The sequence below is a fragment of the Adiantum capillus-veneris genome, chromosome 7 (genome assembly GCF_014529385.1).
Source record: "Adiantum capillus-veneris isolate H3 chromosome 7, ASM1452938v2, whole genome shotgun sequence".
NCBI lineage: Eukaryota > Viridiplantae > Streptophyta > Polypodiopsida > Polypodiales > Pteridaceae > Adiantum > Adiantum capillus-veneris.
This window is the reverse complement of record NC_140937.1, coordinates 53,795,546-53,816,598: the sequence shown is the minus strand read 5'-3', so window position 1 is coordinate 53,816,598 and position 21,053 is coordinate 53,795,546. Positions and strand designations below refer to the sequence as shown.

Genomic DNA, 21,053 nt, shown 5'->3' with positions numbered 1-21,053 from the left:
AAACTGTGGTACCCGACTATTCCGGCTTAGGAGAAAATAACGAAGATTCCAACGGACATTTGTCCATCTTCGGAAGATTCGGAACAGTAGGGGTCGTATCCACGTACTGAGTACGAAAGAATGAAGATGCAGTGACAACAGCAGCTTGGCGCTTATGCCTAGTAGATACTTCAGTACTCCAAGGATCCTCAGTACACGAAATTTTTGGCCAAGCACTCGCTTGACGAGATGCATTGGAGATGGTGCTCCGCCATCAGATCACGTCTGAAGGCAGTTGAAGAAGTCGACTACACCTAGGACTCCTGCTTAGAAGGTGTACTCAGAGGATGAATTCGAGGAAGCAATAGAAGGACGAGTCAATAGACCCATGAAGACAAAGAAATCACGAGGAAAATAGAGTTGAGCGGCAAACTATCTAGGGTACTTGGGTTGGAGATCTACTTTTGAGAACGCAAAAAAGGCAAAGAAACGAGTGAGATTCGAGGATTTTTCCAGTTCGTCCTCGTATTCTTCTGACAGCTTTGAAAATTCTTCGACCTCTGAGTGGAGTGAGGAGGGAAGAAAGAGCAAGAAGAGGAGAAAGATTAAGAGACACAACAAAGGCAAGAAGAAGACAAAGAAGAGTCGATCCCATAAAAGATCTCGGAAGTATTTTGATAGTCTAGATGAGGATTCTTCGTCCTTGGATAGTTGAAATTCTGATGAATCGATGTTTACAAAGAGTATGATTTTCTCGAGGACAAGAAGAAGAAACCCAAGGCTTTTAAGGAGGGCAGGCAAGCAATAAAGTTTGATACTTTTTCTAGTTTTAAGGATACCCACAAGGCCCTCGCTTTTATTCAACATTTTGATATAGCGTACTCCGGAGGACGCTATTCAGAGTATTCCGAAGTTCGGAGGGAGGCATCCTATCTCAAGGGGAACGCACAGACTTAGTGGTCTACCCTGCTTCTACGGAGGGAGGTTTCAACAATGTGGCTTCAGTGCAAGTGAGTTTTTACTTCCTCATGGCTCACTCAAGAATACGAATGTGATGTGATTACAGCTTGGAATCATCTGAGGATGACCAAGGAGGACACTTTAGATACTTACTGTCAGAGATTTTGGGACGCTTTCTTACTGGTCTCAGATCTTACCGTTCTCTGGGTTCTGAGGAGTCTGAGAGGTACTCTGAGAAGACTTGTTCTCCTTAGGCTTTCCTTTGTTGTGCTTCATCTCTTGGTAGAGAGCAATTGCTACCGCCTTGTTGAGATCCACGGAGTCGAAGACTTCTACATCAAACTTGATATACTCGTCCAACCAAAAAAGGAATGCCTCTTTGCGCTCATCATCCGATTTGCGTAATTGGGTGCCGAGCTCCAAAACACGGTTAGAGAAAGACATGGCTGGCATACCATTTTGCTTGAGATTGTGCCAATCTTCTTTCAACCGCGCTAAGTACTGAGGTGGCAGAAACCGCGCCTTGAGCTTGTCTTGGAAGTCGGCCCAATTGAATGAAAGGGGCATGCCTTCGTCGGCTTCCTCTAGGTGCCGGCCAATTGTACCTCTTGCCACGCTTGATACCAGTTAATGGCATCATTGGCAAGATACATGGCTGCTGTCAAAACTTTGCTGTTCCTTGTTTTCTTAGTTGTTGCAAAATAAGCATTAAATTGATGCAACCAAGAATGAATAACACTAGCATCCATCTTATGGTCATACCTACTGAATGTCAACTTCTTTGTGACTGGATTGTTGGAGTCCGAATCTTTGCTTGTGCTACCTGATGATTCTTTGAGTGGCTGGGACTTCGAGGTGAGTACCTGTAGGACCAACTCTTGCATGCGTTGGTCTCTCTGCACCTCACGTTCTAATTCCAAGGCTACTCGTCTGACTTCGGCCGTTGTAACAGACTTGGACACTCTAAGTCAAGAATCTACCACGACAGCACCAAATAACCACTTCAAAACATTTCACAGTTCACAATTTATTCGTCACTGGCCCGACGGAGTTCCGTGCCTAGAGATATTGGCCCCATAGATTGGCGCCCCTTTCGGTATTTCTTTTTGTATTAATCTGAGTTCAAAGTACAAGAGTGCGGGCATGCGCTCACACTCAAGACTCTGCGTCCAGATGCTCTGGGTTGTGAGGACCCTGCCAACTTGTTTAAAGAGTACAAGGGATGCCAAAAGCAGAGCCCCAAAAGCTTCTTTTAAAAGCTGCCCATAAAAACTGCCTCTAAATAGGCTTTTAAAATTAAAGCAACTATAGTAACTATAGTTTTCTCTCTATCTCAACTACTTACGTAGCATAAAATAATACCCAAAAGCTACTAAAGCTTATTTTCTCTTGCGTAGACAACAGCAGCCAAAAAAGCAAACCGACGTGTGTTGCTGCCACGTCATCAGGCCCGTGAAATGCGCCGCAAAACGCGCTGGCGTTCGTACGTTGCCACGTGGCAGATCCTCCGCAAATTCCGGGTACAGCCAGCCACGTCAGCTACAGCCACCAGGCAAATGTGAGAGTACCATCGGGGTGTGTGTGGATGTGTACCGGTATGCCACGTCACCGATTTTTGACATACCCCCCTCTTGAAAGCATTGTAATCATCCTCGATTATGCCTGCAAAACAGATAGAAGCCATAAATTGCCTTAGCAGACATTGACTGTTAGTACCGATGCACTAGGAACACACATCTAGCACATGTACCAATCGACAGTCACATCACAGGACATCACTTTACATCACAGGACATCACATGACATTCAACATTCATTCGGATCTTAGACCATGATTTCTCGGCAATGCAGTTAGCAATCGCATCTAGATCCACTCAGGACTTCATAGATGCCCGATTGACTAACCCCTATTGCAACCATGTCTATTCGAGATCAATTAGACCAAAATGCTGTAGTCATTTCGTCTATCAGTTCCTGCACTTAAAAACAAATCAGTTTCATATTCAGGAATTCCATTTCATAAAGTCATACAGCAGAATACTGTCAGCTCTCAGTATCCCTGAAGCTCAAAGAGATATCAGTGACTCTAGTATTCTAAAAATGAAGGCATCTGTTGACAAAGGAGTGGAGTAACTCCCCTCTTGTGCATCCCACTGCACCATATCTGCGGCCAAGTTGAATTCTGGGTTCCATTTGGAATAGACTATGCTAAACCAAAAGCTTCAAGGTAAAGGTTCACAATCTGAGGAGTATCTGCTAGGTCCTCCTCTTTCATCCACTTCGCATCCAATGCAGGATAGTTCTTGAATTTAACCAAGAACCGCCTTCTTACTTTACCCTTATTCTTTCTGTCCTTATGTGCCAAAATCTGTTCAGGAACAAGGATCTCCTCGTTTTCCTCCACTTCGGGTTGCTCATCAGGCTCCTTATCTTCGGGCACATCACCTTTAAAAGGTTTCAAGAGACTTACATGAAATGCATTGTGAATCCTCCAAGTGTCAGGCAGTTTCAGTCGGAAGGAGACATCATTGATCTTTTTAGAGATCTTGAAAGGTCCGTAGTATCGCACACTAAGCTTTGGAAAAAGCCTCTCCTTTCCCTTTTTCTTTCTCAGGCGTGCCTTCTCAAAACGTAAGAGCACCCAATCATCCTCGTTCGATATCAAATCGCGACGATGGTGATCCGCTGCCTTTTTCTATCGTTATTGAGATTTCTGCAAAGCCTTGCGGACCTTGGCAAAAGCCATGTCTAAGTCATGCGTATACTCATCAGCTTCAAAAATCTTACCTTTTGTGCTTAGGAAGAGTGGAAGCTTCGCAACATCTTCAACAATCTCAAATGGCGCCTTCCCCATCCAAGAGTGTATCGTGTTGTTGTAGGCAAATTCCACCAAAGGAAGATACTTTTCCCATTGAGTCTTCTAATCCGAGATATAAGACTTCAATAAATCTAAAACCACTGAATTGGCAATCTTAGATTGCCTGTCAGTCTGCGGGTGGAAAGATGACGAGAACTGCAACCATGTGACAATGTTCTCCCAAATTGCCTTCCAGAACAAACCGTAAATCTCGGGTCCCTGTCGGAGACAATCGTCTCAGGCATGCCATGTAATCTGAAAATCTGGGCCACAAACAGTCTCGCTAAGTGATCCGGCTTGACTGTTTTCTTTACTGGAATGAAATGAGCCAGTTTGCTAAATCTGTCAATAACAGTCTAGATACCATCGCGACCACTCTGTGTTCTCGAGAGATCAAAAATGAAATCCATTGTAATACTTTCCCAAGGGCGGGTGGGTATGGGTAAAGGCTGTAACAATCCCTGTGCTTTATGCCTGTCAAACTTGACCTTCTGGCATACCAAGCAACTGCGCAGAAACTCGTCTACATCCTTCTTGAGTCTCGGCCAAAAGAAGTATCTCTCTACCCCTTTCATGGTGGTAGCAATGCCGCGGTGACCCATAAAAGGCAGACAGTGACATTCAGTCATAACCTTTTCCCTCAAGGGCTGTGTAATGCATGTTGAAGATGATGAAACAGGAAACAGAAAGAAGATAGCAACTCAGAGTAGGAAGAAGATGGAGAAGGAGAAGACACAGAACCTGGGTACGAGATCTCTGTAGTCTGTCTCTCTGTATTAGAATAATAGAGTATATATAAACTCAGAGCTACAAAGCTTATATGAAACCCTAAGAGATAAGGTGTCCTTTCACACCGGATGTCCAAGGGGAAAAACCCAGTGGGAGAAAAGTGCCCCTGGTGAAGCGCGTATACACACTAACACTACTACATGTCTACAAATCCCCCCTGTAGTGATAGTGTGAATCCGTACAAGGTAGCAGATCATCATGTGTATGAGAGTAAGCCCAAAGCTTTTCGGAAAGCTTCAAACTTTTCTCGTGATAACGCCTTCGTAAATAGATCTGCAATCTTATCCTGTGTAGGACAGTAAGTTAGTGTGATCTCCCCTGCATGTAGCCTTTCCCTGACATAGTGGTAGTGAACCTCTATGTGCTTTGTTCTTGCATGAAATACTGGATTGCAACTGCCATAGCACTCTGACTGTCAGTGAAAATGGTAGTGGGTGCCTGTTGACACTCACAAAGATCTGCCAATAACCTGCGTATCCATACACAATCAACTGTTGCCGTGAAAGCTGCCCTGTACTCAGCTTCACAAGTTGATGTAGCCACTGTGGGTTGCTTCTTGCTTAGCCAAGATATACATGCATTTCCCAAGAAAAAAAAATTGCCACTTGTGGAATGTCGTGTGTCAAAATCACCAGCCCAATCTGAATCGCTGTAACCAAGAAGCTGCATAGAACTGTGCTTTCCATACATATCCCCCCTTGGAAAGAACATGACAAGATTAGGGGTACCTGAAAGGTAACGAAGTATGCGCTTCACAGCCTGCCAATGATGCATACCTGGGCTGTGCATAAATCTGCTTGCTTGTGAAACCCCAAATTGAATGTCTGGACGAGTGTTGGCTGCCAAATATATCAAGCAACCAACCGCTGCTGCATAAGTATGTACATCAAAAGGTTCTCCAGCATCGTGCATGCTCAACTTTGATCTAGTTTCTACGGGTGTAGAGATTGGTTTACAATTTTGCATACCAAACTTGTCCAAAATTTTATGCAAATATTTTGCCTGCAACATGTATATGCCATCCTCTGATTGCACAAACTGAATACCCAAGTAATAATGTAGCAAACCAAGATCAGACATCTCAAAGGTTTTTCTCAAAGCATCTTTAAACGCTTCAATTTCATCTGCAGTATTGCCTGTAAGAAGCATATCATCCACATAAAGTGTTAGCATAATGAGAACTCCATCTCTCTTTTTGACATACAAAGTACTTTCTGTTGGACTATTCTGAAATCCCTGACCAATCAAATAAGTATGTATCTTCTCATACCATGCTCTTGGAGCTTGTTTGAGACCATACAAAGCTTTACACAATCTACATACCTTTTGCTCTTGACCTTTTACAACAAAACCACTTGGTTGACTTACATAAACTTCTTCCTGCAAATCACCATTCAAAAAAGCAGTTTTGATATCCAACTGATGCACTTTCCAACCATGATGAGCAGCAATTGCAACTAGTGATCTAACTGTGGACGCACGAGAAGTAGGAGCAAAGGTTTCATCATAATCTATGCCTTTCTGTTGCGCATAGCCTTTTGCTACAAGCCTTGCTTTGTACCTGTCAACAGTACCATCTTGTTTCCTTTTTACCTTAAAAACCCACTTTGTACCACTTTGTTTCCTGTAGGCAAGTCCACTAGATCCCATGTATGATTCTTATGAATAGAATCAATTTCTTGCTGCATAGCATCTTTCCACTGAACACACTCTAAAGCTTGTTCAAATGAATCAGGCTCATCTGCATCACAAAGAGTGCTAAAGCAAGCCAAATCTACTTGCTCTCTGCCAAAAGTAGTACCTGCACGTGTTTTTCGTGGCAACGGTGCATCCAACTTGCTATCGTGCAAAGTTTTCTGAACCCATTTAGGCAAGGTTCTTTCTTCCCTGAGAACTTCTTGCTCTTCACGCACAATTTCCTCTACATCATGAGGTGTCACATGCTGATCAAAAGATTGATCAAGATTATTAACCTGTTGTGATTCTTGATTCTCCACAAAAGAAGGAAGCAAACCTTCAAATACATCATGTGTCTGCATATGAGGTACATTAAAAGCAACCATAGGTTGAGCAGTAGTTTCTGCAAAAATTACATCACGACTTTCAAAAATCTTGTTTGTAGCAGGATTGTAAAGTCTATAACCTTTACTTCCACTACTGTACCCCACAAATATACATTTGATTGCCTTATCATCAAGCTTCCCACGTAACTGCTGAGGGATGTGAGCATAAGCAAGACAACCAAAAACACGAAGATAATTGACTGAAGGTTTTCTGTCATACCAAGCTTCATATGGAGTAATGGTCTTCAAAGCACGAGTAGGACACCTGTTCAAAACATGTGCTGCACAAGCAACTGCCTCCATCCATAGCTTATGAGGCAAACTCTTAGCCTTGAGCATACATCTAGGCGTCTCCATTAAAGACCTGTTCTTCCTTTCTGCAACACCATTCTGTTGTGGTGTGTATGGCATAGTGCATTGGTGTTTAATGCCTTTCTTTCCCAAAAAATCCTTAAATGCACCTGATATGTATTCACCTCCTCGATCGGTACGAAGAGTCTCTACTTTGCAACCTGTTTCATTTTCAACCATGGCGACATAATGTTGAAAAACTGCAAACACATCTGACTTTGCTTTGAGTGGATACACCCAACAAAACCTGGAAAAGTCATCAATGAAGGTCACAAAATAAAGGTTGTTTCCTATAGATGGCGTCCTCATAGGACCACATACATCACTGTGTACAAGCTGCAACTTTCGTGTCCCTCTAACTGAACCATCCTGCGAAAATGCAAATTTGTGCATCTTTCCAAGAACGCAACCTTCACATACATGTCTTGGTGGCATCTCCAATAAAGACAAATCATGCACCATATTATGACGTTGTAAAGTCATCAAACTACCATAACCAACATGCCCAAATCTAGCATGCCACAACTCAGCATCCTGCATAGCCTGAGTCTTTGTTTCTGCAATACATACCTGAATTTGCTTTTCATAACGATCTAGCACAAATAGTCCATTTTCCAGCGTACCTATAGTGATAAGAGAATAACCATTCTCTCGATCTCGTACAACACATCTGTCATCCTCAAAAATGACCCGAAGACCATTTTTTGCAAGAGAGGATACAAACAACAAATTCTTCTTGATCCCTGGAACATATAAGACATCTGGCAAGCATAAATCTGAACCATCTGAAATGGTAATCAAAATCTTACCAACGCCTTTGATTGGATAAGAAGCATTATTTGCACATGTCACCTTCTTTCCTGCTGGAGCTGCATCCAATGAACAAAACAAATCCTTCCTTGAAGTAATATGCCTGGATGCACAACTATCAAAGTACCAAATCATTTGTGTCTTGTCAACACTGTAAGCAGAAAAATCTGCAACACTGTAAGCAGAAAAATCTGAACATACTACGAAAGCATAAGAATCCTGCACAAAGTTTGCAGACTCTTCTTTAGCTGTAGAAGAATAACCCGAAGCTGAAACAACCAAACTTGACTCTTTCTTCTTTTCTTTAGCAATTCGCTTTTTACACTCACTAATGTAGTGACCAGGTTTCTTGCAGTAGTGACATTTACCTTTCTTCTTGGACTTGTCGGAATCACCTTTAGACTTCTCTGAAGACTGTCCTGCACCAGACTTGGAGTGTTGAGCACTCTCTTTACCCTTGTTTTTGTTTTGTACAACAAGAGCATGATCCATATCATCCACCTGTAAAGACTTGTTCTTACGTGATTGATCCTCCTGCAATAGCAAAGCCACTAACTCTTCAAAACGAAGAGGCTCAAGATTAGCTCGCAAAGACAGAGTCAAAGAAGTCTGAAAAGTCAAATAAGATGGTGGTAGTGAATTGAGTGTTTTGGAAACCAAGTCCTTCTCTGGAATCACTTCATCAATGCTAAGCAATTGCTCTTTAAGATCCCTGATTTTTGTAAGATGCTCGACGATATCGTCACCTTCGTCCATCTGTATTTTGTCAAGTTGTTTCTTCAAAAACTCTATTCTGGCAGCGTTTCTTTCTCCAAACATAGCTTGCAGAGTGTTCCAAGCATCCTCAGAAGTTCTGCAAGATATGATATGTGGTGTGATTGTCTTCTTTATGGTTAAGGCAATCACAGCCATAGCTTGTGCATCTTTAGTATCCCATTTCTTTTGCTCTGGAGTGACTTGTGAGGGTCATGTACCAACAGCTGCACCACGACCAGGCGTGGCAAGTGCAATGCTACCTGGACGAACTTCATCTCCAGATACATAATCCCACAATCCTTTACCAACCAAAACATTTTTGGCCATAAAAGACCAAAGAGAATAGTTGGTACCATCCAATTTGTCTTCGGATGTAAACGCACCAAAAATCTCTTCCTCTGTAGATTGAGCCATACTGTGGATGCACACAAGAGAGCAAAAGAACCTCTAAGAGATTCACAAATCTCCTCTCCAATGTAAGCAAAACTCTACACAAAATCTCAGCACAAATCTAAGACAAGCTGCTTCCCAAAAGAACTGTTTACCTGAAGAAAATCTGTCAAAAAGCACACCCTCTTGATCTAAACGCCTCCGAAAAGTAACTTCTGCTACGCTGCTCAGAACAAAATTATGAGGGCTCGAACGGCTTCAAAAGGGGGGTAAAACTCTAGGTCGCCTGGTTAGAATACTCCCAGAACGTCGAGGATGCTCCCACGAGCAAATTTTCCGAAAACTGCCTGAAAACTGCGATTGCGCGCGCGGACGCGAAAACGCAAGTAGAGGCTTTGGAAATCACCTTGCTCTGATACCAATTGTTGAAGATGATGAAACAGGAAACAGAAGGAAGATAGCAACTTAGAGTAGGAAGAAGATGGAGAAGGAGAAGACGCAGAGCTTGCGTACGAGAGCTCTGTAGTCTGTCTCTCTGTATTAGAATAATAGAGTATATATAAACTCAGAGCTACAAAGCTTATATGAAACCCTAAGAGATAAGGTGTCCTTTCACACCGGATGTCCAGGGGGAAAACCCAGTGGGAGAAAAGTGCACCTGGTGAAGCGCGTATACACACTAATACTACTACATGTCTACAATGCACAACATGGTTTTCCTCATCAAGTAGTCATCCCGAATGGAATATCCTGCTATTGTCTCCCCATCCCGTATCCGTGTGAAAATGTCTGCAAAACCTGGATCTGTGGCATACTGGTCGACCATATCCTCGAAGCTCCTATGATGTGTCGCTGAAATAGCCAGAACCAATAGGTTCCGAGACAAAGCATCTGCCACCAAATTCTTCTGTCCCTGAACATGGACAATCTGGAAGTGAAACTCTGACAAGATGTCCGCCCACCGGATCTGCTTTCCCGATAGCTGCTTCTGTGACAAGAAATAGGGCAAACTCTGATGGTCGGTAAAGACAGTAAAGTCCGCTTCGAGTAGGTAGTACCGCCACTGAGTAAGAGCATGGATAACCGCCAAAAGCTCTTTCTCATAAATCTATGTTGTCAATTCCGGCCTTGAGAACAATCGGCTCTCGTAAGCAATGACATGGCCTTCTTGCATTAAGACCGCACCCAGACTACGACCACAAGCATCACAATATACTTCAAATGACTTCTGCAAGTCCGGCAAAGTCAAAACTGGTCCCGTAGTCAATTTGTCTTTCAATGTCTGAAAGGCAATCACCTGTGTGGGTCCCCACGAGAAAGGGACTCCTTTCTGTGTCAAAAAATGCAAAGGGGAAGCAACCTCTGCAAACTTTCGAATGAACCGCCTGGAGTACGAACACAGTCCCAAGAAGCTTCTAACTTCATGGACATTCTTCAAATCGGGCCAATCACGGATAGTCTCTATCTTGGCCGGATCCATTTGCACTCCTGTCTGCTGACACAATGTGTCCAAAAAAGTGTATTTTTGATAGGAAAAATTCACTTTTCTTCGCATTAATCACTAACTTGTGATCTCATAATACCTGAAAGACTTGAAGCAGATGATCTCTATGTTCTGCCTCATTCTTGGAGAAAACAATGATATCGTCAAAGAAAGTGCCAACAAATAGCTTGTACTCTCGAAAATTCCTGTCCATCATCCGATTAAATGTTGCAGGAGCATTGGTTAGGCAAAAAGACATCACCAAAACTCAAATAACCCAAAAGTTGTCCGAAAGTCCGTCTTGTAGACGTCTCCGGGCGCGATTCGGATCTGATGATATCCACTCTTCAAATCAATCCTGCTAAAGCACGAGCATCCCTGTAATCTATGGAGTATATCATCGATCCTAGGAATCGGAAATCTGTTCTTGATGATGATTTTGTTGAGAGCTCTATAATCGATGCACATTCTCCAAGATCCGTCTTTCTTCAAAACCAACAACACTGGAGAGCAATACGGTGAAGTACTAGGTTGGACAAGACCCTTTTCCAAGAGGTCTTTCACTTGGTTCATAATCTCTTCGTTCTGTGCTCGGCTCACACGGTAAGGTGGCCGGTTCGGTGGTGTGCTTCCAGGTATCAGATCAATAGTATGATCTCCAGGACGAGCAAGTGGTAACTCGCCTGGCAGGCTTCTCAGAAGCAATCGGCATGAGAGTGGAGAAAATCTTTGCGTTCTTTATCAAGTTCAGACATATTTGTCCTATCCTCATCACTCAACTCTTTCAAAAAGATCGAGTAAACAAACAGACTGGATTTCATTAACTTTGAAATGGCCGAAGCCGATACAATAGGGACAAACTCGCCCTTAAGTTTAATATCAAGTACAATGGTTCTACCCTTCTCTGTGGTCAATGTCGCTTTCCTCACTCGATAGTCGACCACGGCGTTGTTCTTGTGGTACCAGGGAATTCCCAAGAGGACATCACAACCTTCCAAAGGCATTATGTAAAAGTCCTCATGCCCCAAATACCCCTGACAATGCAACCGAATTTTGCGAATGACAGGTGTAATGGCTACGTCCCTGCCGGGTGCCGCTAGAACTGCCTCCGCAAGTGGTCCCATCCGATCCGGAGTGATCTCGAGCCGCGCCGCCAATTCCAGTGAAATGAAGTTGGCCTTGGCTCCTCCATCAAAGAAATAAGGGCTTCTTGGTCTTTCACTTTGCCCCAAGCTCGGCAAAGTTCTGTGCTCTTGTCCAACGTGCTGGGATCGGTACCCACGCAATTTGGAACCAGTCCTGTTTTCATCTTGCCTTTTCGTCCACGTTCCTCAGCTGCTCTCAAACTCTCAGGCCTTTCGTCGTCCTTGTCGTTCTGTTGTTTCTGTGCCTTTTTAGGGCACTTCGCGGAGATATGTCGAGTTTCCCCGCATCCAAATCACTTCCCTTCCCTGATGAAGCGAGCTCTCTCCTGAGGAGTAAGCTTGGGTCGTGTATAAATTTCTTTTGCCTCTCTTGCCACATTACAACAAGAACGCGAGAGAGATAATTCTCTCTCTCTCTCTCTCGGCTCCACACTATAGACAATAGAGAAGGAGAGCTACTGCTCTTTCTTTCTCTCTCTGTGTCTCTCTCTGTGCTTCACACAGGAGAAGAATACAAAGAGCACAAAAAGTATTGTGTACTGAATTTAATCATAAATCAACAAATTAATAAGTAACTCTCTGATTTTCATCGAAAATGAGTAAAACTAATGAAAAATTTCCAATTTTCAGCATTCCATCTGTCAAATTGCTGATTTTTGTCCAAAATCAGTAAAAGAACGCTAATTTTCACCTGCAAACATGCTTACAAGAAGAAAAACAAACGATTTCAGCAATTATTCATTCAAATTACGCGAAATTGAGGTTATCCAACTCGAACCGATCTATAGGTGTGCACGTGGTCCTTCTCGTAGCCAAGCCGGCTCTAATACCATGAAACAAACGCGCGGAGAGGATCTCCCAGCTACACGGACCACCTACAGACATGCGTTGGACGAACCACCCGACCGTAGCCACCATCTGGTAGCAACCTCGTGCTGGCCAACGTCAGAGGACGTAGGCATGCACCTATAAGACTGAGCGTCCCATACCACCTGGCCTCACCTCCTCGAGGTGACCTCACGCACTCTCCTAACCTCACGGGCTAACCACTGGCACTCTGCTAGTGGGGGTCGATAACTACAAATGAGGCCTTGGCCTCCCTTTTATAATAGTGGCCGGCCACACTGGCCGTTTCTCTGTCTCCTGGTCCACACTACGTATGCCCGGACACCGGACGCCCATCTCGACGATGTCTTAGGCCGAATCCCCTCTCTTATGAGTGGGACCTAGCGCTAGCTTTTGGGACCTAGATGCTTTTAGACTTGAAGCTTTTAATGTATACTTTCTTTGAAAGGCCCATGGCCTATAAATAAAGTGCCAGGGCCTCAATTTCAGGCGGATACGCTTGAAAGCACTTATGAGACGAGGACCCTTGGACATTGTACTTTGAGAAGCATTAATAATAAAGAGATCCTGAAAGGGCGCTAGTCTTTGGGGCCAATCTCTCTTTGGGCGAGGAACTACTCCGTGTCGTGTCGTCTCTCTCTCTTAGTTTTGTTCAGCTCTTTCAGTTTGCTCTCCTTTGTTGTGGTAGATTCTAGACATGGAGTGTCCAAGTATGTTACATTAATTGAAGAATTAATCCATGGGGTTATTGGCAAATGCAAACATGCAAAACACCTATTAGATTATGTGATTAGGTTTTTCCTAATCAAGTACTAACTAGCCATGGAGGGTAGTCTCACTTGGGTCTTCCAAGGGCATCCCCACACGTGATTAATAGACGACTAATTAGAATGCTACAAGCATAAGAAGTTTAAGTACTTTTATGGCTCTTATACTAGTTGTTAGGATTAGGGTGGCTTGATAAGTGTAACATTTATATTAATATTTAAGCAATGATCAATGGCACAACACGTGAGATATAACCTCTGGTATAGGTGGGCTCTGAAGTCTGCTGTGAAGCTTGCTCATCTGACTGTCGAGTCCCTACTCTCAAGAAGTTAGTGATCTCCCTCTGTGAATGTCTCCCACTGCTTGATCTCCTTCAGAGACGGACACACATATGTCTCATGGTTTGCGTTGTGCCATTGGTCAGATACGCACATCCTCACATCAGCTCGAGATTGAGACTGGTAGATTCAGAGGGATACCAGCAGACAGCAGGATATGCCGATTATGCCAGAGAGAGCCAGAGACAGAGTTGCACTACATATGTCATTGCACAGTGTTCTATGAGATACGGGGGCATTTCCACTGCTTATTCAGAGAGGGTTTTGGTCCTCTATCTAGGGTCATGAGTTATGAGGATCAGAGATGTCTTGGACTATATCTACTTGAGTTACACAGGTGTAGAGACACTTTACTGGGGAGAGCTAGAGAGAGGCAGTCCCAGAGACACATTACAGATTTCTTTTCACTAGATATGGGACAGCCAGAGGAGCAGCCACCACTGCAGAGCTCGTCCCACACTCATTCGACCACTACTGGCACTCTCATCGACCGAGCATTGGAGCTACAGAGATACAGACGACCGCGACTGAGGAGAGGAGCTACACAGCATCGACGGAGACTACAACAGAAGATTCGAGCCATACTCTCTCGACATCCAGAGTGCAGATGAGGATGGATCCTCACCATTTCTTCCATCTTTGTTTCACACACTGTTACATCCAGTTCACCGGGTACCTATTGTATCAGCTGCTACACCCACGTAGTTTTAGATTGTAGTAGTAGTAGTAGTATTTTGTTCCACTTCTAGTTCTTTTCTAGTTCTTTTGTGCCCAGACATGGTATTAGATTCACTATTTTGTAACTGATTGGTCTCATAGGTCATTTTGGCCTTTTGAAGACGTTAATATAACATTTCATTTCATTTCATTTCTCCCTGTGTCTGCGAAGCTCTAGCAAAAACAATTGGAGGTATCTTTGATCCTGATATCTCAAGACTCTAGCCAACGGTCCAAAGCCCTCTCTGAATAGACAATGAAAGCGGCCTCGTATCTCATAGTATACCGGACGATGACAAATGTGATATAACTTTGTCTTTGGCTCTATGTGACACAGCTGGCGAATCCTGGCCTCTACTGGTACTCTCGTGAATATGCCAGTCTCATTCTGTAACTGATGTGATGATGGCGCATCTGACCAATAGCACATCGTATTTCATGGGATAAATGAATGTCCATATAGGCTGGTTCGATCTAATATCCATTATCTGCTAGTTAGAGAATATCCTCTCTATAAAAATGCCATCTTCATGCCCAACTCCCGTGTCGGCTGTATCCATGTGCTCCTGGTGTCTAGCTGAATTAGATCCTGATGTATGAGTTGAGTGATCTCTGTACGTGTGAGAGATAGGGAGCGTGCATCCAAGGAGTACTAGAACGGAGGCAGTCTATCCATGGTGAAACCATGTGACTGAAACCGTGATGTCATCTGCCCATACCAACATGCTGTATCCACCTGTAGTGCTAGCTGTCGGGATGACTCAAGGGCTAGCCGAGCATATCTGTCATTGGGGAGGTCCCTCATACTGTGCATGAAGGATACTGATCTAGTAAGTGCCTGGACCAGAGAGGGGGGGCAGCTAGCTTGGCTTGAATAATCTCATGTGGTACTGAGGCCTTAGCTCGAATCATCCGAGAGATCATAGAGACTAAAGGCCTCTCCATACATCTCCATCCATCAGTGCTACCAGATCTGCCATGATGGTCCAATGAGGGTTCCCAAATCTTTGGAAGTGTTTGCTTGCGGTTTACCTGCATCTCAAGGGCTAGCCGAGCATATCTGTCATTGGGGAGGTCCCTTAAACTGTGCATGGAGGATACTGATCTAGTAAGTGCCTGGACCACGAGAGGGGGGGCAGCTAGCTTGGCTTGAATAATCTCATGTGGCACTGAGGCCTTAGCCCGAATCATCTGAGAGATCATAGAGACTAAAGGCCTCTCCATACATCTCCATCCATCAGTGCTACCAGATCTGCCATGATGGTCCAATGAGGGTCCCCAAATCTTTGGAAGTGTTTGCTTGCGGTTTACCTGCATCTGATCTTTGGGAGACACTTACGCCTCCTCTTCGTGGTTTTAAATTTCATGATAATGCAGAGCATGATTACTTTGCCTGGGTGGATCGATTTGCTGAATGCACATCAATATGATGCCTACTCTTGTCTGGTAGCATTTGCTCTGTCAAATTTTCATGATGGTCCTCTGTGGTTATCTTTAGATTTTGGCGTATCTACCGTTGCCGTTGTCTCATAAACGGTTGCTTCTTGTTAACGACAGCTATCCACATAACCATTCCTTTTTTGCAATGGTTCGTTCAGCTGTCACTAAAAATTTATGAGGATTGTGATTTTGCTTGGCGTATCTTTGTTGCTCGTATGCAAATGATTGTACATGTTTATGGTAGATGGTATCATACACGCTGTTAACTTCAGCAGGCTTTTTGCCATAGCAGAAATTATTTAGCTTTACCCTACCCATACTTTCGTACTCAGCTCCTCCAATAGATTTTTTCCATTTAGGAGACATTTCACTTCAGCAGTTCGAGGTTTTCTATTAATCATTTCTAGTTTTCTGGTGTGGGTTCACCTATGTTGGGCGATCATGTCTTGTGCATTATTGTAGTCAATGAAAAGTTAGTTACACTTAAAAAAAAGTGTGTGTATGTGGTGTGTACAAGTGTGCAGATGTGTATGTGTGGTAGGTATGCACATATGTAAATGTTTAAAGAAGTTTGAAAACAATGCACAAGTTATAACATCTCTCTTGAACTCCATGCAACAGGTGTTTTGCACAAAAAGTAAACCAAACTGCAATGCATGTCCAATGCGAACAGAATGTAGGCACTTTGCAAGTGCCTATGCAAGGTATGTTTTCTAGACAAAAGCTGATTTGTTCTAGCAATGATACATGTGTGAAAAGAGTCAACACATACATGTAAAACATGTCAAATCTCTTGTCTTTTACGTTATATGTGCGTCTTGTTATTGTGTGATATATGCAAGTGTTTTAGCCCCTCTTATATTTCGTATGTTCAGACCTTTCTGACCATATGAAGATATATATCTGGAATAGTCACAGAAGACATGCGTTTCTCAGAAAGGAGCACATTTTGTTTTTGCAGTGCAAAACCTCTTTTGACCGGTCCAGAGATGGCAGATCCACGTAACAGAATTTTCTCAGGTGGAGCATCAAAAGGACTGCCAATCTTGGGCATGGATGTAGTAAAACCATCGCTATTAGAGTATCGACAGGGTGAGCCTCTAGAGTTATGCCTTTCCATGGAGGGGCCGATCGTTTCAGAAATAGACAGCTTCTCAGCACTTTTGTATAATAATCAATCACCACTGTTTGGGTCCTTCTATAAAGTGGAGGAACCAGCCTCGCCAGAGCAAAATTTTGAAGAAGATATCATGGATATAGAAGATATGGGAAAACCCATGTATTATTATGATACTGATCGTGACTATTGCCCAGAATTATTACGTGACAATGATTTTGCAAACTATAGAAGTCAATCCCATGTATCAAATAGCTTTATGGATGGTACAAAGAGCGTCGATTTAAATATCATGCATACACCTTGTGCCCAGTTCCCTTCACTTTTGGCCAAAGACCTTTGTTCTACACCACACCAAACCAGCGATACGGATTTCCCTTCAAGGATGCCTTGCTGTAATTCTCAGTCCATTGTCAGCTGTAATAGCACGTCTGAAAGGTGTGATTACTCTACCGATCTCGTGGTGGAAGTAGCTCAAAATGCCATTGTACCTGTGCCTGAAGCAGCACAAATTCCTGCCCCAAAACTTAAGAGTGTTGGTCGCCTACGCACTGTACATTATGTGTAAGTTCGTTATATCTCCATGTTTGCGAACTAGAGCCCTTGTTTCAGTTGTTCTGTAAGTTCTGAAGCTTTGCGCTGCAGGTATGAGCTTCCTGATGATCACTCACTTTTGAAGATGGTGAGATGATATGTCTTCGCTAATTTGGCTCAGATTTTGGAGTTTGAGCTCGACAGACTGCTAACATTTGTGTGTTTTGGGCATTTCAAACAGGTAGAAGTTGATGCTCGTGAAAAAGATGACCCCTGCTCTTATCTGCTTGCAATCTGGAGCCCAGGTTGCCACTCACCTCTGCAATTAAAACAAAGCATCTGTGAAAAGTAGACTAGTGCACATCAACCCTGCTTCAGCTTCAATACAATGTTGATGAGACATATTACCTTTGATTCATGAAGTAGTATGGTGATGTCAAAACCCTTACTAAATAATATCCAGTCCCCAAATAGGTCCATTGCATTCATTACAGCTAGCAAAGCTCGTTGTATTGCTGAATGTGGAGCCATTCTGGCTCATAATGGAAAGTAGGAGATGTTAAATGAGAAATCTCTTTGCTACAACACATTCACAACGGAGTGTTCTTCACTGAATAATCGAGCACTGTGCTTGAAACTCGTGACGAGAACAAGTTCGAACTTTTTTTTGGTCATTTTAATATATCCATACCCGCGCTTCTTCCATGCTATTTTATTAATTGATCTTCTCTCTTAATGAATAACATAATTGTATTGTTGCATGCAAGAGTAATCCATAGGCCACCCTATTGGTCTCATCCTATGGGATTCTCAGAAACTTGAAAACGTACAAGAGGCATAGTGCCATGCCACTAAGACGGCTAAAAATTACTGGTATGAGGAGTGTACCTGAAAACATTGAGGTGAGAATAGCTCCACTCAGGCTTCCTGCAGCAAAACTCAAGAACAAAGAACACTCCACGAATGAGGAATTGTTTTTTATCCCACAGCAGCTGGATACAAGAGGGGAGGACTCAGGCTTAGCATTGTGATCTTAACATGCTGATGATTCATATAAAGAGCCCCCCCTGCCCTGTTCTGCAAGAATAGCAGCCAGACAACAGCACAGATCAGCCCTATAAGTTGGCACAACGAACTAAATAGTAAAAGCAGAGATCCAGCAGCGTTACCAGAAAAAGCACGTAGGGAGGAAAATCAGCCAGTGCTATGTTTAGGAAAACCAAATCAAAGGAGAGAAAATCAGCCACAGGGAAGCCGGATAGCATTAATTCCAGAGAGGAAACTTGCAAAAGAGAGAAGCATTTAGAGAGAGAAGTATAGAGACGAGGATGAAAGGGTGATCAGGCTCTCCTTCAAATTTCAAATTTGTTACATGCAACCCTCTTCAATCAAAGTTTTCATCCTCAATTAGAAAGTTAGTAAATACGGCAATTGTTACCACCTGGCCACTTCAACAAGCGCTAAAATCACTGCAGCAACTCAAAACCTGAACTGAAACAGCAAACAGAACTTGAAAGAACCCTTTTTACTGAAGACACAGTGGAGCGGAGTTCCCCTCTCATGGGGAAAGTTGTTTTCAGTTTGATGAACTTGCGGACAAGCTCTACATGTCCATCAAAAGAGAATTAGAACCTACCTTCTTGGGACCATTTTGAGTTAATATGAAGACAAGTTGGAAAGAATGGGCACTTTGTTTTGTATGAATTGGCAGAGATGGCAAGTAGTTTTGATTAATTGGTTGCCAAATGTCCAAACCAAGGGCAGGTGCAAAAAGATGAGGGACTATTCACAAATGAAAAACCTTTTTGATGAAAGCAACGGAGATACTGTTACGTCCCCAGACATCAGGATGCGCGCCTGCAATATGTCCGGCCAGTGTGAACCTGGCCCTTGGTTATGAAGTCTTATAAATAGGACTTGAGTCTCATTTGTGAGACATCTTGTGTGACCACCACACTTGGGCTCTAGGCCCTAGACAGCTCTACCCACACATCCGTACTAGTGTGGGCTTGGTGGTATGGGACACTAGCCCTTGTGTGATCACCACACTTGGACTCTAGGCCCTAGGCAGCTCTACCTGCACACCTATACTGGTGTGGGCTTGGTGGTACGGGACACTAGCCCTTGTGGCAGAGGCTAGCCCACTTGGCTGCACACTCCCAGGCTCAAGGGTGAGCCAGTATTGGCTCTATAGCTAAGAGGTGAGCTTGATGTCTGCTCATTACTTTGTCCAGGTGTGAGTTTGGCTTGCATCATGTCACGTGTGCAGGATGGATCCGGGGAGGGCTAACAAATATGGAACTGGCAATAAAGAAGGATTATGATAGATGTAGCATCACGACATGTCTAGATGTTGGTTTCTAAAACTACTCAATCTTCTACAGGCAAAGCTCCTTATGAGGTCATTTAAGGCACCAAAAAAGTTGTTAGGTGCAACGGAATTGAAATGGAGAAGATGTAACAGACTTGGACACTCCAAGTCAAGAATCAATCACGACAGCACCAAATAACCACTTCAAAACAATTCACAGATCACAATAGATTTGCACTGGCCCTGCGGAGTTCCGTGCCTAGAGATATGGCCCTAAGACTGGCGCCCCTTTCGGTATTTCTTTATGTATTAATCAATCTTCAAAGTACAAGAGAGCGGTTAGGGTTTCACTCTCAGACTCTGCGTCCAGATGCTCTGCAGAGTGAGCCCTAAACCACTTATTTAAAGTTTACAAGGGATGCCCAAAAGCAGAGCCCCAAAAGCTTCAAAAATAAAGCAGACCTTGTTTCTCTCTCAAACCCTCTTTAGGGCTTTCATTCAAATAAAGCAATGGACTCTCTCTCTCTCTCTCTCTCTCTCTCTCTCTCTCTCTCTCTCTCTCTCTCTCTCTCTTCCATGCCCAAATTGCGTCGCCAAAAGCTGGGATTTCAGCGCCGTAAAATCCGGAAATCCGTATTGCTGCCACGTGGCATATCTGCTGCCAGATTTAGGGTTTCAGCCACATTTAGGGTTTCAGCCAGAAGTTAGGGTTAAGGTTTCCAGAAATTAGGGTTTCTGCAAATTAGGGTTTCTGGCAGAAATTAGGGTTTGCGGTTTTAGGGTTTCTGGCATTTGCTCTCGGTAGCCACGTCATCACTTTGTGACATACCCCCCTCTTGAAAGCATTGTAATCGCCCTCAATTACGCTTGCAAAACAGACAGAGGCCATAAACCGTCTTAGCAGACACTGACTGTTAGTACCTACGTACTAGGAACACACATCTAGCACATGTACCAATCGACAGTCACATCACACGACATCAGAGCACGTCACATGACATTCAAGATTCATTCGGATCTTAGACCATGATTTATCGGCAATGTAGCTAGCAATCGCATCTAGATCCAATCGAGACCTCATCGATGTCCGATTGACTAACCCCTATTGCAACCATGTCTATTCAAGATCAATCAGACCAAAATGTTGCAGTCATTTCGTCTATCAGTTCCTGCACTTAAAAGAAGTCAAGAACAAATCAGTATCATAATCAGGAATTCCATTTCATAAAGTCATCCAGCAGAATACTGTCAGCTCTCAGTATCCTTGAAGCTCAAAGAGACATCAATGACTTTAGTATCAAAATCAAGGCATCTGTTGACAAAGGAGCGGAGTGACTCCCCTCTTGTGCATCCCACTACACCAGATCTCCGGCCAAGCTGAATTCTGGGTTCCATTTGG

At 43.5% G+C, this 21,053-nt stretch overlaps 1 protein-coding gene across 4 annotated transcripts in view; it reads left to right on the top strand.

Annotated features, from left to right (window-relative positions):
- Positions 1–21,053, top strand: part of LOC147453867 (uncharacterized) — an 81,121-nt gene that overhangs the window by 18,983 nt on the left and 41,085 nt on the right. For all 4 annotated transcript variants that reach the window (XM_086515931.1, XM_086515932.1, XM_086515930.1 and 1 more), the window contains 4 exons: positions 16,314–16,396; positions 16,654–17,373; positions 17,455–17,491; positions 17,585–17,648. In XM_086515931.1, the coding sequence (XP_086372057.1) occupies positions 16,314–16,396; positions 16,654–17,373; positions 17,455–17,491; positions 17,585–17,648 (904 nt within the window). The remainder of the gene's footprint in view (positions 1–16,313; positions 16,397–16,653; positions 17,374–17,454; positions 17,492–17,584; positions 17,649–21,053) is intronic.